General features: G+C 37.2%; 1 protein-coding gene across 2 annotated transcripts in view; it reads right to left on the minus strand.

The window, feature by feature from the left end:
* Window positions 1-14,869, minus strand: part of LOC149783369 (phospholipase A and acyltransferase 4-like) — a 60,966-nt gene extending 46,097 nt beyond the window's left edge. The window contains exon 1 of one of the 2 annotated variants that reach the window (XM_089931596.1): window positions 14,629-14,869. In XM_089931596.1, the coding sequence (XP_089787722.1) occupies window positions 14,629-14,632 (4 nt within the window). In that variant the 5' untranslated portion in view covers window positions 14,633-14,869. The remainder of the gene's footprint in view (window positions 1-14,628) is intronic. The other variant, XM_089931597.1, reaches the window with a different exon arrangement.
* Window positions 14,870-16,019: the final 1,150 nt, after the last annotated feature.

Genomic DNA, 16,019 nt, shown 5'->3' on the forward strand with positions numbered 1-16,019 from the left:
TTTCAAATTAAAATTCTTTGCACGCTCGTAATCGTTGTATATGCTGGACATCAACGTGAATTCGGAATCTGATATTGTTGTATCGTCAAGGCTTGATGATATCAACGAGGACAATTTCGAGTAGGCGCTGTTGGCCGCGCTGTTTAGCCGCTTATACTCGTGTAATTTTGTTATCGCGCACGAGGATATTTTTTTTTGCAATTATATTAGCAACTCCTGCGATCGTCGTTGATGCTGAAATTGTGATTGTGATCGCGATTGCGGTCGTTACCGGAGTTAACGCAGACAATAGCACACCCGTGGATGCAACTACCGCGGATACCGAATACACTATTGTGTCTAGAGCGGTCACACGCCGTTTGTATTTTTTTATTTTTGTTACGCATTTGTCAATGGCGCTTTTCAACGTTGACTGCCATTCGCGTACCTGATCATACCGGTATTGCTGAGCGTCTAATGTTGTCGTTGATGCTGATTTCATTTTTATTATTCAAAATCACCAGTGATTTTCAATTACGCGGTAACCGATTGAGGTGTTTCTGCGACGAATTCCAAACACCACCAGTAAGATGTTGCGGTTAATTTCTTGTCTGCGGCTTCAAGTATAAATATTTCTTCGGTTCCGCTGTTTAGTATTACAGTTACAACCCCGGAAAACCTGTCGGTGGAATGACGCCATGGAAACGTTGTGAAGATTTCAAATTTAGCGGCGGAAAACACAGACAACCTGTACACGCCAGTGGCTGTTGCTGTATATTTGATAGTACTATTTTGTCGGGACCATGTTGCGAATCCCGATGATACCGTGAATACGATGTTGGTGATATGCCCGGGAATAACTCCAGTGGGGACTTTAATCAAACTGGTTTTGTTAACGATCTCAGGAATTCCCGATACGATATCCTGCTGTGTTTGTTTGATCGTGTCAATGTCGGTCTTGATTTCAGAAAGTTTTATGTCGATGACTGGAGGAACCCCAAAGAACTTATCAATGGACTCATCAGCTTTTGCGAAGTTTCTTCGAAGTCTTGTAAACGAGCCCACGTGAACATCATACTCTGCCCGCAAACGTGGCTAGTTTACCGTCAATGGTGTCTACATATTTTTTGTTGGTGGCATCTTCGGGGCCTTCCGGATCTTTTAACACAGTTATTTTGTTACCGTTCATGCTGAGTTCACCTGTCATTGTATCACCGGTCTTTGCTACACATCTTTCTGCAGCCTTCTGTGCATCATCTCGAAGCGCCGCGATTGATATCAACGAATCTCTGATTCTGCCGCTGTCAGTGAATACAACGATGTTGTCCGTGGTAGCTCCAATAACCCTGCGAATTATGTCATTCCACTTAATGTTACTGGTTTTTAGTTTTCCTTGTCGGTCTTGAAAAATAACAACTTCATCCGGGTCTACCCCGGTTAACGTTAAAAGATTATCAATTTCATCTTTGGTCACATACGCTGATAAATCAATATCTTTTTTTTCTTCCTTTGTTCTGCTTGATCTTCCGTAAATATCAACCATTATTAGTTATGGGGTTGTTTAAATTTGGAAATCACATCTGTAGTGTATTCATGCACGACTTTGTGAGGAGGACTCGCTGATTTCGAGATCGCATCAAGAACATTTAATACTTCACGACCGCATATCGGAGGATCAATCAGTGTTTGTGTTGGCAACGTTGACTGCCAAATTGGAATGTTGGAAAATCTTTGGACGTACCTGAAAAACTCAACTGGCGGTGCTAGCCCGTACGAATCGAAATAGATAATTCCACGTGGATCGATCGCGTAAGCAACCCAGTGAGTTCCAGGACCTTCCTTGTTGTCGAGGTTAATAATTCCTGTTTCTAGATTATTCGGTCGTGCTGGTAATTAATCTCGCATAAATACACCTCTGAAATTCTTTATACGTAATTGTTTAACAGCATCAAGTAAATCAAAATTTGACATCGGTGTGAAAACGCTAGCGTTTTTCAAAACACTTAAAACCTTTTTGGGTACCATGACGCCGGAGTTCCTGGAAGTCTTAGACCGGATCCCTTTTTTTTGTATCCTTTCCCGGTGGCTTTCTTTAGTGCCATTCCAGCTGCGGTTCCAACAGCTCCTAACGCAGCTGCTTTTGCGACTGCGGGAGCAGCAGCAGCTATCAGTGCTGGTATCGCGGCGAGAAGAGGAAATATACCTCCTGTTTTAATCATATCTTTGACCGCGGCCGGAGAGAGATCAAGTCGAACTCCAGTCGTTGCTTGTTTCGCTTTATTGAAATGTTTTTGTTGGGTTTTAGTCAATGACAGTTTGTTTGGACCGCCCGCTAGCTGATCGTGTTTTAGTGTTATTGATGTCCCACATGTGCTCGCGTTCTTCGATTGTAATTTCTTCACCTGACCAGGAGTCAGTGTGACATTAACATGACTGTATGACATTTTATTTAATACGATGTTGATCTAATTGCATTGTTAAAACAATGCTACAAGTTTTCCACTGGTGCATCAATGACTCTCATTCGGCCGCCAGCACCTTCAAGTAACATTGCTTTATCGGAAAGTATGACCGCGATTGCTCTAGCACCTCCAGGAACTACTGGTGGACCAGCTGCCCCAGCTGGTACTTGAGCCAGGCGAGCCCGAATAACTATATCAACGACAGATTTTCTAAATAAATCCAAATGTTCCAACGAAAAGTAATAGATCGGATACAACGTTGTAAAATCACGCTGGGATATGTGCAGCCCAGTGTCAACGTTTTGATCACGCCCATCATAAGACATCAATCGATAATATGCCCGTGCAACATCATTTTGTTCAAAATTTAGATTGATATCCTCAGCGGGTTCTTGATGTCCGTTTATTCTTAATGAAACTTCAGAAACTCCAAGTGTGTCAAATATCATTGGATTTGCTTCCTGGTTATTTATTCTAGAATTTGCCTGAAACGCGATAAATATATGTCGCGCTGCTGATACTCCCTGTTGTGATCCCAATTGCCACGTGAACAGTCCAGGAGCGTTGATAGAAGTACTATCTGTTGTCATTGCTAACCATGATAACAACGATTTTCCACCTTGATCCATAAAAGAAAGTAATTTTTGTTCTTCAGCGATTGATGGAGTCATTGTTGGCATCCACAGAGATAGTTTTCTTAACATTACTTGACCAGGATCAACTCCAGCATCTCGCCATATTGCATCATTATCAGAGTTTTTTCTGACAAGCGTTACTGTGTGTTTGGCACCAAATATAACCTTTCGGACATCTCTACAAAATCCAAAAATATGAGATAGTGGAATAGCACAGGAAAACTCTTCTTCGCCGCTCAGCATTGCTCGACGCGCGGCAAAACCCAAGTTGAAATTTTCATTCATGGCTGCAACTGCATCCCCGGCCGCGTTCATCGTTACATTTCTATTTTCGGGATGATCAGATGTGTCCTTTACAAACATCATTGTTGGACCAGCTGATCTTGTGTAATCATCAGAATATCTTGCAAGACCAAGTATTGTCGTGGCAACATCAACATTATCCAAACACGACTCAATATCTTTTCCATCAATCGAGTATGTGGCTTTGCTAAATAACGCCATCACACCATTATTAACAAAACCAACACGATCGCCTATTCCGTATCCAGTACCATCCTCTTTTAAGATTCTACCTGTGACTTCAATAAAAGCCTCACAGGGCAGAAAATATCTACTTGTGTCATGAATTTGAAACTCAGTTCTCCCCTTCATGTTAGGTGTTTTTGCATCATAAGAATAAAATTGATAATCGCGCAAGGATTCATCCTTTCTGATTCGTTTAACCATATCAAGTGCTACGTTGGATATGCGTTGAAACATCTTATTGTAATACATTATTATCTAAAACGAAGACCACTTCCCGCTACTAAACTTGAAGCTATATTTTTTTCTATTTCTTTGGAAGGTATCAGTGATGCTAGTTTTTGATTTGCAGTTTCATTTATTATTTTGCTAACATTTGCAGGCATATCCGCAGTGCTTGGTAATTTTACCGGCGGCGGCTTTCTGCGTATTAATCGTGCTAGTCTGTCCTTGATCGCCGTGAACACTTTGCCGCAGCATCACCGATTACACCAGAAGCTTTATCTCTAATAACATCAACAGCTTTTGACGATAATTGTTTTGCAATTGGTCCCGCCTTTGGAGCTATTCTTGTAAACAATCCTTGAATAACATCTCCAAGTCCATCTCCATAATATGCACTGTAAACAGGATATCGTGAATTTACCACTCTCTCTCGTCGGGTCATATGATGAGAGTCATGTATGATCATTTTATTTAATTAGTTATTTCTCTAATCGACTTTCAATCGCTGTCCACGAGTTCATCAATAAGTTCTCGATAGATATGAGAATCCATGATGCCGCCGCGAAATAGTCGCTGACAGATATCAGCCGCTTCATTAATTATTTCTGGTGAGTTATTTCCAGCTCGTTTTCCTCCGATGAGAACTTCTAGCCGTGATACATCATTGATGATATTATCAGGGCAAATATTTAAACCCTTTCCAGTTGTTGCAATTCTTGGGGTTAAAATATCTTGCGGTAAACTTTCAGGAGATGTTGTTAAACCAATTATCGGCGACCTAGTTGGCTCGGATTTTTGACGACGTGGACTTTGTTCAGATGCAACCTCATATTCACTTAACGGGACTAGGTCAGTATCTATTATCCTCTGCCGTTGTTGTTGTAAAGATGAAGAAGGTTTCTGCTGGGAGGATTCTAGTTGTTTTACCTGTTCGTTATAAACTCTTTTTACTTCTTCAAGGAGACCTCTGTATTCTAAATCATCGTCTCTGGCTTGTTTTTTGTTTTTATATATATGATATATCCATTTAATAAAATTATCATCATTCACGTTTTCAAAACCGGGTTTTAAGATACTAGATTTATTAAACATACCAATTAATATTTTTCTGGGCAATTCTTCTCTTGTAGTATTTCTAATATCTTCAGCAAAACCCTCCCTAAATTTTGCAATCAGTCCAGTATTTTCCTTTATTGGTTTGGACGCGAGTTCAGTACGAATTTGCCCAATACCTTCAAGTATTTCTTTGACAACGGATGGAGGTTGAGCTGTTGGATCTCGTAAAATCTTTTTTGTTTGTTTGGTTCTTCTAGCAATCTTTTCAGTCCGCTCAGCAGTTTGTTTTAGCACTGGAAGAATACACTTTTCATCCCCCAATAAAGCTTCTTTGGTGACCGCCGCAGCTTTTTCAGTAGCTGTTGTAACGGGTTTAAATAATTCTTCTACACCTGTTGCAAATTCAACTTGTGCTTGCTGCCGTGCTTGTAATTTTTCTCTGACACTATCACGAACAGGAAGAAATTTTTTTATTGCTTCTAGTCGCTCTCGAGCTAGTCTAGCGGAATGTGATTCTCCAATGTTGGCCATTATTGTTAACTTAAATTTTTAATTCACAACAGAAATCCTAAAATATTTTACATCGCTAGCAGCAGAGAGACTGAGCCGCCAACGTCGTCGTCGACGTCACCACGTGAAGAAATATTTTTCATAGTGAGTTATCTTTGTCGAAATAACCCTTCTAGCCAGAAAAGAGGATTTAGTCATCATAGTTTCTGGATAGAAGGGTTATTTTTGTGAAATAAGAACTTCTATCAGAAAAGTTTTCGATAGATGGTCCTGTTGGACGAAATAGTTGGTGGGCCCAGTCTCTCTGCTGCTTTAGTCTGACTATACCTCCCTTTTGTGTGTACCCCACCCCACCGATTTCAATAATGGTAACATTTAATGTGTTAAAAAGTGACAGAACTGAGTCAATTCATTCACTGATTTATAATTTCTAAACTGGATGTGACCAGAGTGGCCCTACAACTGTCATTCTCTGCGCCTTCCATTTTTAACGGACTTTCCATACTAACACCGCGCCATGTTGCGTAAACTATATGGCAAGTTGATTTCCTGAGACAACATTGTGACGTAGTTCATCCTATTTGGTTAGGCCAGATTAATTCCGTAAATTACCATAATGTTGAGAGTTTAGAGTTATATACCTTTTGCACACACGTACATATAAATTACAACGCTTGTTAAATCCACGTGAAAGGCAAATTTGTAATTGTCATTCTTTTCCTTTGCTTGATTCGACATTGTAAATATCTGAAGCAGACGACATAGACAGTATTTTCCTTCCACGTATATAAATTATGAAGTTGTCTATACATCCCTTTGCTGAAAATGGACTTGTCCAGGAACTGGAAATGAATGTCGAATATGTGGTCTTTTACACTGAAAACTTCCCGTTTGGAATGAAATGCGCGGTAGATGACGGTGTTAGGGTCCCAACTGTGCATAATCAGGTTTAAAATTATAAATCAATAAATGAACTAAGTTATGTGCATCTTTTATCTCATCTGTGCTTTTCGTCTTTTAAATTGGTAGGAGGGTACAAACAAACGGGGAGGTATATTCAGACTATAGTGTAACACGTAGTTTTTACTATAACATGGGTGATATACGTTATTTAAAGCTAGGAAATCCGCTCTGAAAATGTCAGCAAAAAAACCCAACCAAAACACACACAAAAGCGACCTTGTTTCTACGTCACAAGTTACCCTTACCGTTTGAGAAGTGCAAATGCGGTAGGCCTAATGCGACAAGGTGAGGGGTCCCTAGATGTGAGAGGAAATTAAAGAACAAGTTTTCCGTTTCGTTGCACAATAAGAAAAATGTTGGCCTTGTTCAGTGCAGACAGATGATTTCTGTCCCTGATTCATCAAAACATGTATTTTGTTACACAGCGAAGTAAAATTCCACAGAATGTCTGAATTATTTGTATCAAAGTCAAGTTGATCTCCGTAATAAGTGCACTACATCGACGGAATAATAAAAAAAAAACTGCAATGCCTGAATGAGTGAGTGTGTACTGGTACGAGACAGACAGACAGATGGAGAATGTGACAGATATTGGTATTTTTCGAAGATCATGATATATTACCCTTCAGAATGATCTCGGCAACAAGTGCACAACCTACATGGTATAAAATACATCAAAGTTTCAATGAATGTTTACTGGTATAAAAAAGAAAGAGATAGACGAAGACTCAAGGCCGACAAGAGGAGAGGGCAACCGGGGATATATCCCTGGGGCCCGGGCCGAACAACACTTTAATTTTATAAAAGAATTTTTTTGTTTGAACAAGAATTAGGAGAAGACCGAACTGGAGATGAAAATGGACCTAATTAGCAATCAGATCAAGAGCTTCTGAGTATATTTTGTTTCTTTCTTATGTTTAAGTTTTCCTACTATGTACATAGTACTATTTAAAATGGGGCACAATACGGCAAGAAACCCAGGTGCATGAGCTTTTGGGGTGTATCATTCAAGCTTCCTTTACGAACAACAACCAGCAGTAGTTACTGTAGCAATAGTTGTAGTGATAGAAGTCTTAAGTTGTGGTACTAGTTATAATAAGGACTAGGATGAGGAGTATGATGGTAGTGATTGTAGTAGAAAAGATAGTTTGTTATGCAGTACAATTGGATTATTTTAATGTTCTCTATAATCGCAATCATTTAGATTAAAGCCAAACCAATGTCATAAACAAATCCACCACATCAGTGGAATACAATACCGTGGCAAGGTGCGGAATGTTTACTGGTATTTGAACATGCCCTCATTGTTAACTTATAGTACAAGTGGAAACTGACAAACCACTTAAGTGGTAGAAAAGCCTCTGATTTCAGTAGGATTATTCTCTTTAAACTAAACAACCTTGGATCCATATTTGATAGTTAAATCAACAGAAAAGTTATCAACAATCGTTGAAAATGCTTCCGAGTCTAGTTTATTATTTTATTGTTTGTAGGTTTGCATCCTAAGTAAAAGATGCAGTTGCAAAATGGATCACAATATGACAGTAAACCAGAGGAGCAAGCACTAAATATGGGCTTTAGTCGGTGGAGTGTTGTTGTACTCAAACTTTATTTGTTCAAATATACAAATTTACTGTCTCAACTGTGGAGAAACTGGGCACATGACACAGGTATGCCATCATGGCAAACAGATTGAGTGCTTCAGATGCCATAAATATGGACACAAACAAAGACTTTGTCCATCAATGTATTATACATGCTAGGAAGCTGGCAAAGAGGAGAATGCCAGTGCTTCACTTAAAACAAATCTAAATGTACCTAGTTAGACTCTTGACTAACTATTCAATGGACACTATTGTAGATGCAAAAGTTAATGGATTGTCAGGGTTTGTATGTGACTTTGAAGATGCTAATATATATGAACATTTAAATATAGAAATAGGATGTCAGAATGATAAAAGTAGTATGGAAACAACCTCACTGAGCACCCCATTGCATGATGACAAACATATAATTGATATGAAACTAAATACAAAAGGTTTTAACATAGGTCACTTAAATGTACAAGGTGTAGTGGGAAAAATAGACCAGATTAAGTTAATGTTGTCTTCCAAAGAAAATAATGTACATGTTTTAGGACTCACTGAAACCAAATTAAATGCTAACCACAACGATGATCTATTTCACTGTCAAGGCTACAATAAAACCATTACGTAGGGACAGACAGACATTAGGGGTGTGTGTGTCTTGTTGTATACATTAGGGAAGATGTAAATGCAGAAAGGCGACTTGACTTGGAGTCACATGAAATTGAGAGTATCTGGGTGGAAATTTTTCAAAATAATGCAAAATCATTCCTAGTTGGTTTCATTTACAGGCCACTTTCCTCCAAAGCAATTTGGAATGATAACTTTTTGAAACAAATGGAAAATGTTTTTGCACAGGAGAAAGAAATATATATACTCGGAGATATAAATAAGGACCTTCTCAATACTCAAATAAGGAACAACTGGATGGAATTTACTGAATCATTTTTAATGCCTAGACCAGCTGGTAAATGAGCCTACAAGGGTAACAGAAAAATCAAGCACTCTTACTGATCACATTTATACCAACATACCAGACAATGTGGTTTGTGTTAATGTACCGAATGTTGGTCTTAGTGACCACTATCCTACTTTTTTGGCAAGAAAGGTTAAAAGCAAGAAAAATAAGAAAAATACACACAAAACCATCACTTACAGATTGTTAAAAATTTTTAATGAAGAACAATTTCTCAATGACCTATATAAAATTCCATGGAATATGATCCAAAATTTGGATGACATAGATGAAGCTCTGAGGGTGTGGACTGACTTATTCATGGATGTAGTCTCTAAGCATGCATCACTGAAAGTACATCGAGTAAAGACTGAAATTCAACCTAATTGGCTTACTACTGAAATCCTAGAATTTATATGCTATGAAAACACGAGACCAATTCAAGGCTATGGGAAACCATGCACAATATAAAGTATAGAGAAATAAAATAACAAGTATGATTAATAAAGCTAAAAAAAACTTATAATCAGTCATTGCTTGAAAACAAAAAGAGCAACACAAACTCCATTTGGAAAGTCTTCAATGAACTCACTGGAGGAACACACAAAGATAAGACAAATAAAATTCACTCACTTCTGGTAAATGACACCATGGTGACACTGATGACACGGACATTGCAAAGGTTTTCAATGATTTTGTCACTAACATTACCACAAAGTTAAAAGAACCAGTGATAGAAAACGACTTTAATGAACTTAAAAAGTTCTGCAGCAGCAAAATCTCTAAGAAGGTATGTTTCTCTATCCCACCAGTATCAAAAAACTTTGTTAAAAAATGTCTCAGTAAACTTGATACCAAGAAAGCTACAGGACTTGATCAGATTGGTCCACAACTCATTAAATCTTCTGCCTCTGCTATTGTAGATAGCATAACATTCATAATTTAAGTATTGCAACCTCATCTGTCCCCAAAATATGGAAAACTGCAAAAGTAACTCCTATTCACAAATCTGGTTCTAAGGATGATGTTGATAACTACTGACCAATATCAATACTACCAAACTTGTCAAAATTGATTGAAAAACATGTCCATGACTCATTCATGTCATATTTAGCCAAACACTTGCTGTTACACTCTAATCAATCAAGCTTTAGACAGAAACATTCCTGTGAGACTGCCTTGATCTCCCTAACTGATAAATGGCTTCAAGCACTTGACCAAGGTAGAATAATAGGATCTGTATTTGTAGATTTCAGGAAAGCTTTTGACATGGTGGATCATGAAATCTTTTTGAAGAAACTGAAAATCTACCAATGTGATGAAAGAACAATTAGATGGTTTACTTCTTACCAAAGTGAGAGAACACAACATCTTTACATAAATAATGTTCTGTCTGAACATGGAACAGTTAGATATGGAGTACCACAAGGCTCAATTCTAGGTCCATTACTATTCATTTTATTTATTAATGACCAACCACTTTTACTAAGAGACTCAATATCATCTACAGATCTCCATGCAGATGACACAACATTGTCAGGCATCCAAAACACAAAGCATGAACTCAAAATTTCTTTACAGAATGCCCAGGTAAACAAACTGGAAAACTGGTGCACATGCAATGGCATGGTGGTAAATACTGGTAAAACTAAAATATTACTTATCTCAACACGGCAAAAAGGACAAATCTTGATAGTGATGAACTATGTCTGACATGGATGGATACAAATTTGCAAATGGTCTGTCATGATAGACTACTTTGTTTTCTGGTAGATAATAACCTATCATGGACTGAACATATCAAACATATCAGTAAGAAAGTCAATTCAGGTTCATGACTTCTCAGAAGGATAACACATTTTCTCCCTGAAAGGCACAGAAACTATTTTATAATGGTTACATACAACCCTATTTAGACTACTATAATACAATATGGGGTAATTCAAATGATAAAAACATAGCAAAGCTGGCACATCTTCAAAAAAGAGCATTTGGGCTAATATCAGTCCAGAAAGAAAGCAAGGAAAATTTAGCTGGTAAGTTAAAAATATTACCTATTAAAGACCAAATCTGTTTGAGAAAAGCCAAATTAATGTACAGGATATCCCATAATAGCACTCCTGAATATTTACAATCACTATTCCAGTATAGGCTACCTGGTAATACTCCCCACCTGCAATCCATGTCTACCAAACAGTATAAAATTCCCAAACCAAATAAGGAGTTATTTTTTAAAAAAAGTTTCCAATACTCTGGAACTCTGTTCTGGAATAGTATTCCAGTTGAGATTAGAAATGCCCACTCAATTTCCTTCTTCCAAACCCAATATATCCAGTGGCTTCAGAGATGCAGCTAAAATAAATAAATTTCTTTGTATGAGGGCCTCGAGGTAGATTAGTTCTTAGCTAATTGTGTTACCCTCTTTAAATAAGATCATTACAAATAGCAATATTATAGGGAGTTCTGAAAGGCTGAAATACTAGAAGTAGCTGTATGTGCAATTGATGTTGCTTTTGCTATTGTGTTTGTAATCACAATGAAACCTTTGTTAAAGTTCTATTTTCCCTACTGTTTAGACCTGTGAACAAAAGGTAGTTCTTTTCAAAATTACACTGTCTTGTTCTTTCCAAACTGAAACAGTGAGCCTTCATATTTTCAAGACTGATACTTGTTTAACCCTTTACCTCATAGAGCAGGGGTGGGCAAACTACAGCCTGCCAAAGGCTTTCATGAGGCCCTGCCAAGGGTTTTCATGTGGCCTAGGAACAAGTCATCATTCGCACTGACTCTGTTTATGTCACTCTGTTTATCAAATAAATGTGCTTCTTTTGAAGTTTAAGTTTTCAAATATTAACAACATATTAACAACTGAAAATTAATTATGATGTTATTTAGAAAAACCTTTTGTTTTTGCTATGTCAAATATTAATTATTTTACTTAATGAACTAAGCGGCTTGCGACAAGGTGTAAATTTGTGTGTGCAGCACTTGCACTGGAAAGTTTGCCCACCTCTGTCATCTGGCTTTTTAGCCTTTGATACACAAGTAGCAAAGTTACCAAGTGCAGTGTGCTATAAATAGAATAACTGTTACCTATATGGTCCCATACACAAGTAGCAAAGTTACCAAGTGCAGTGTGCTATAAATAGAATAACTGTTACCTATATGGTCCCATACCAATAGGACAGACTGGAAAATATGAGACAGAGTAGTATAAGCTTATTTCAAACTAACTTTTAATAGTTTTCCTCTTCCTGTACATATTTGTCATGTATGGAAAACTTTTAGAGGAAAAGTTGATCTTTATTGCAGTATAAATATTATTTTAACAAATTTGTAATATGCTTTCAAAACACAAGATAGTTAGCTGAGAAGAGCTGTGAGCAACTTTATTTTCTTTACGTTGAATTTTCTTTGCCCTTTAAATTGCATTTGTTTTGTTACTTTATGTTAATAACTAAATATGTTAGATATGGCCTCCCTCGACCTCTACATCAAAAGGCTTGAAATTCACGGCAATATCACTTGAATCATCGGAATCTGATGAAGTATCATAATCCACATTATCAAAATCGATAACAGAGCCAATATATGCCTCACTGAAGCCTTCAAAGTCGTAAATTTCATCATCTGAACTTTCAACAAATGGCTGAATGAAATCCATCGACTCCATCTTTTTTTAATTAGGTGAATCTAACCCTGTTACTATTTTTAACTTGCCGATTATGACATTATGTTAAATAGCGACCATGTGATCTAACTTGATCAAAATTTCCCATGATGCCTATAGTTTTCAATATAGGGTATTCCCCAGGGGTGGCGCTAGCAAAACTGTTAGAAAATGGCAGATGTTTACAATGGGCGTCAATAGGCGCTTCCATGCAAATGGAGTAAAGGCGTTTCGATGCGAATGCAGTAAAGGCGTCAAAAGGCGCTTCCATGCGAATGGAGTAGAGGCGTCCAAATGTGCTTGTATGAGGTAAAAGGTTAAAATGGAACAAAATTTTATCACAGCATATATGACAATTTTGAGTTTAGCATTTGTAAGATAAAGATTTCTCACTTAATCTATTTGGGTATTTCAAAATATTCAAATAGTCAAACCTAATGTTTAAAAATAATAGAGCACATAGACACTAGCAATAACCATACGCTATTTATATCATTAAGTACATGATTTCATCTTAGTTTAATTATGTTGTTGTTGTTGTGGGGTTTAACGCCATTTTGCAGTACATGATAGGCTATACATGGCGGCCAGTATTAATGGTGGAGGAAGAACCAGAGAAAACCGGAAAGAACCACCGACCCACGAGAAGCTACTGGCAAGCTTTCTCACATACCCACATTGGCTGAATCTTAGACTCGAACCACCGCAGACAGAGGTGAGATGGCAGTGATCCGTAACGAAGAGCGCTTTAGACCACTCGGCCACTCGGGACCCCCTTAGTTTAATTATTGTCAAGAATAACTTTTGTTTTAGTTTTTGTAGTGATGCACAGATAGGAAATAACTAGTACATGTATGTGAAATAAGACAAGATCTTCACTAATCGGGCAGACCCAGCCTCAGAGTGCATCACTAATCAGCCTAAATATAACTACAACGTGCATGCTTATCTCTGGAAATTTGGGGCAGCTTCTAACTATTCAATTCATAGTAAGAAATACTAGAAACTTATAATGATGATGATTGATGCAAAAATGCTGGAAACATATTTGCTTTTAAATGTTTATACCAAACGAAGTGTTAAATTCCTTCATAAATGAACTATTCTGCTATTGTTCCCTCAAAAGGGGTATTATCAGTTATGTAAAGGAGAAAACTTACTTTATGTTCACTGTAGTTCTATTTTCACAAGATAGTGAAATCTAAATATTTGTATTGCTTCATGGTAAAGGATCATAGTGGCTTAGAATGAAATCACTCTGTATTAAAATATATTAAAAAGAACCTCTGGGGAACATTGAGAAAAATATATTAAAAATAAAAAGGAACAGAGTGAAACATGGGCAGTCATGTCTGTTTTCTTTATTCATAACCTCTTGCTCAGGTAAAATATTGGATGCTCAAAGATTTGCAGGGATGTTGAACTATGGTTAGAAATATAAAGTGGATTGAAATAACATCTGAAATGCAAATAGTGTACCCTGTGATTTTTAGGCATTTCTTGTCGGCAGTCTTTATTAAAAAAACAATTTCAATTTAATACAGACAAATTGTATTTGTTTCTGTGTAAACAGTTAACCAAAGGGTTTAAGAAGTGGAAATACTGTTTTGTGACCTTTAGAGATGCATTTGCTGCTAGACAAAAGTCTATAAACAAAGCATCTGTTACAGTACATAATTAAAAAATATGTCCTCGATTTCGGTCGTGTTATGTATCAATTACCAGGCCATTAAAGTTTACATACATTAGGTGCATAAAGATTGAATTTAAATGTAACATGAGTCTTATTAGATAAATCTACCCCCAAATCTGTGTTGGTATTATGTAACTGCTCAGCAAGCTAGCCCGTAGCTTTTCATGGCTCAGTTCTTCTTCCTGGATTTTCTACCAGCACAAATACTTGCCTCCATGTATGGCCCATAATATGCTACAAAATGGCGTCAAACACAAAACCAAGCATATTGGGGTTTATTTACTTAATTAATGCAGCTTATTAAACATTATGTTTTAACAATCTTAACCTAGCAGTACAGAAGAAAAAAAAGTTTAAGTATTTACTTACCCATTTTCAGAGATGAGAGGTGAGTGGTTCTTTCGTAACAAATAATTTTGACTTGAATACGGTAACGACACTGAAAGCACGACTTTTATATAGACATACCAGTTGTGATTTCATCATGTGCTGCAACTCAGTCATCTCATTGGTTCAACATGACACCATATCTAAATTTAGTTACTAGCATAATACTGGCTGCAATAACATCATGTCTGGCTAGTAGACGAAGAGGGGCCCAACAAGGGGCCAGAGAAGGATGCACTGTGTGTTACTCAAACTATATTTAATCAATTAAATTACAGTTCATATCTAGATCATATTTTGTATTTTTATGTGTTTTTTTTAATGTCATACACATCATTGAAAATGCATTTGTTGTAACTGGATCACTCTTACCCCTGCTTAGTTCCAGCAGAGTTGTCTCTCTTAAATTCAGTGGAGTACCTGGTTTTGTCCTTGTTGAATTGACAATCTAACATTGTTCTCTGTGACACGCATGCTAAAGTAGGATAGAAAGTATATCTATTTCACAAAACATCAGTATTGTGGTCTATGGAAAAACAGTTGGTACCATGATACCTATAAGGAAGAACAGCCTCACAGTGTATCCATAGAAATGCATACATGTGGGCAGCATTTATAAGCTGTACTAGTTTGATGGAGGAAAACAAATGGGTGCTGAACATTTCTGGTCCAATATTGACAGTTTTTTTAACAATAAAATGTATGAAATCTTCAGAAAACATTACAAATTGGCTTTGGACGGGGGCTCGATAACTATTGATATGACAGACGTAGACTTGTATTGCCTGATAGCTTTATGTCAGTGTAAGACAGCTCCAAAAGTGGCATACATGCAACAAAATATACATAATATAGATGACTCTGGCCAAATATGGAATATTTTACCTGAAAAAGATGACAAATGATGTATAAAAAGCAGCTATCTTGTTCTTGTACAACATGCCATAAACCAGGATAGAGAACACTCTAGGTCTAGTTGTAGATCACTTTGTATCATATAGGGTAGACGGGATGAGTAATTTTAGGTAATGTATTAAAGATACACTATTCTTTCACACTTTTGCTTTAATTGTCCTGCTCTGCTTGTCCATTTTTGTACACTTTCCTGCCTTGAAATTGTTTGCGCAGTTGATTTAGATAAGTTCTCTTGCATTCCCTTTTGTTCAAGTAGCAGGGAATACCACCAGACAAGGCAGTTTCTTTAAGTCAGCATTTCCCATTGACACATGTATAAATCCAGTTATAACCTGCTATTGACTTTCAATTAATTCTATTTATTTCTGTCCAACTGTTCTTGTGGATTTTCCATATTAGGTCAGACATTTTGAGTGATAACCATATTAGTCACATATTGCCGATTCCTTCAGGTCGAC

The sequence above is a fragment of the Sinohyriopsis cumingii genome, chromosome 14 (genome assembly GCF_028554795.1).
Source record: "Sinohyriopsis cumingii isolate HCF-2022 chromosome 14, ASM2855479v2, whole genome shotgun sequence".
In the NCBI taxonomy this organism is placed as follows: domain Eukaryota; kingdom Metazoa; phylum Mollusca; class Bivalvia; order Unionida; family Unionidae; genus Sinohyriopsis; species Sinohyriopsis cumingii.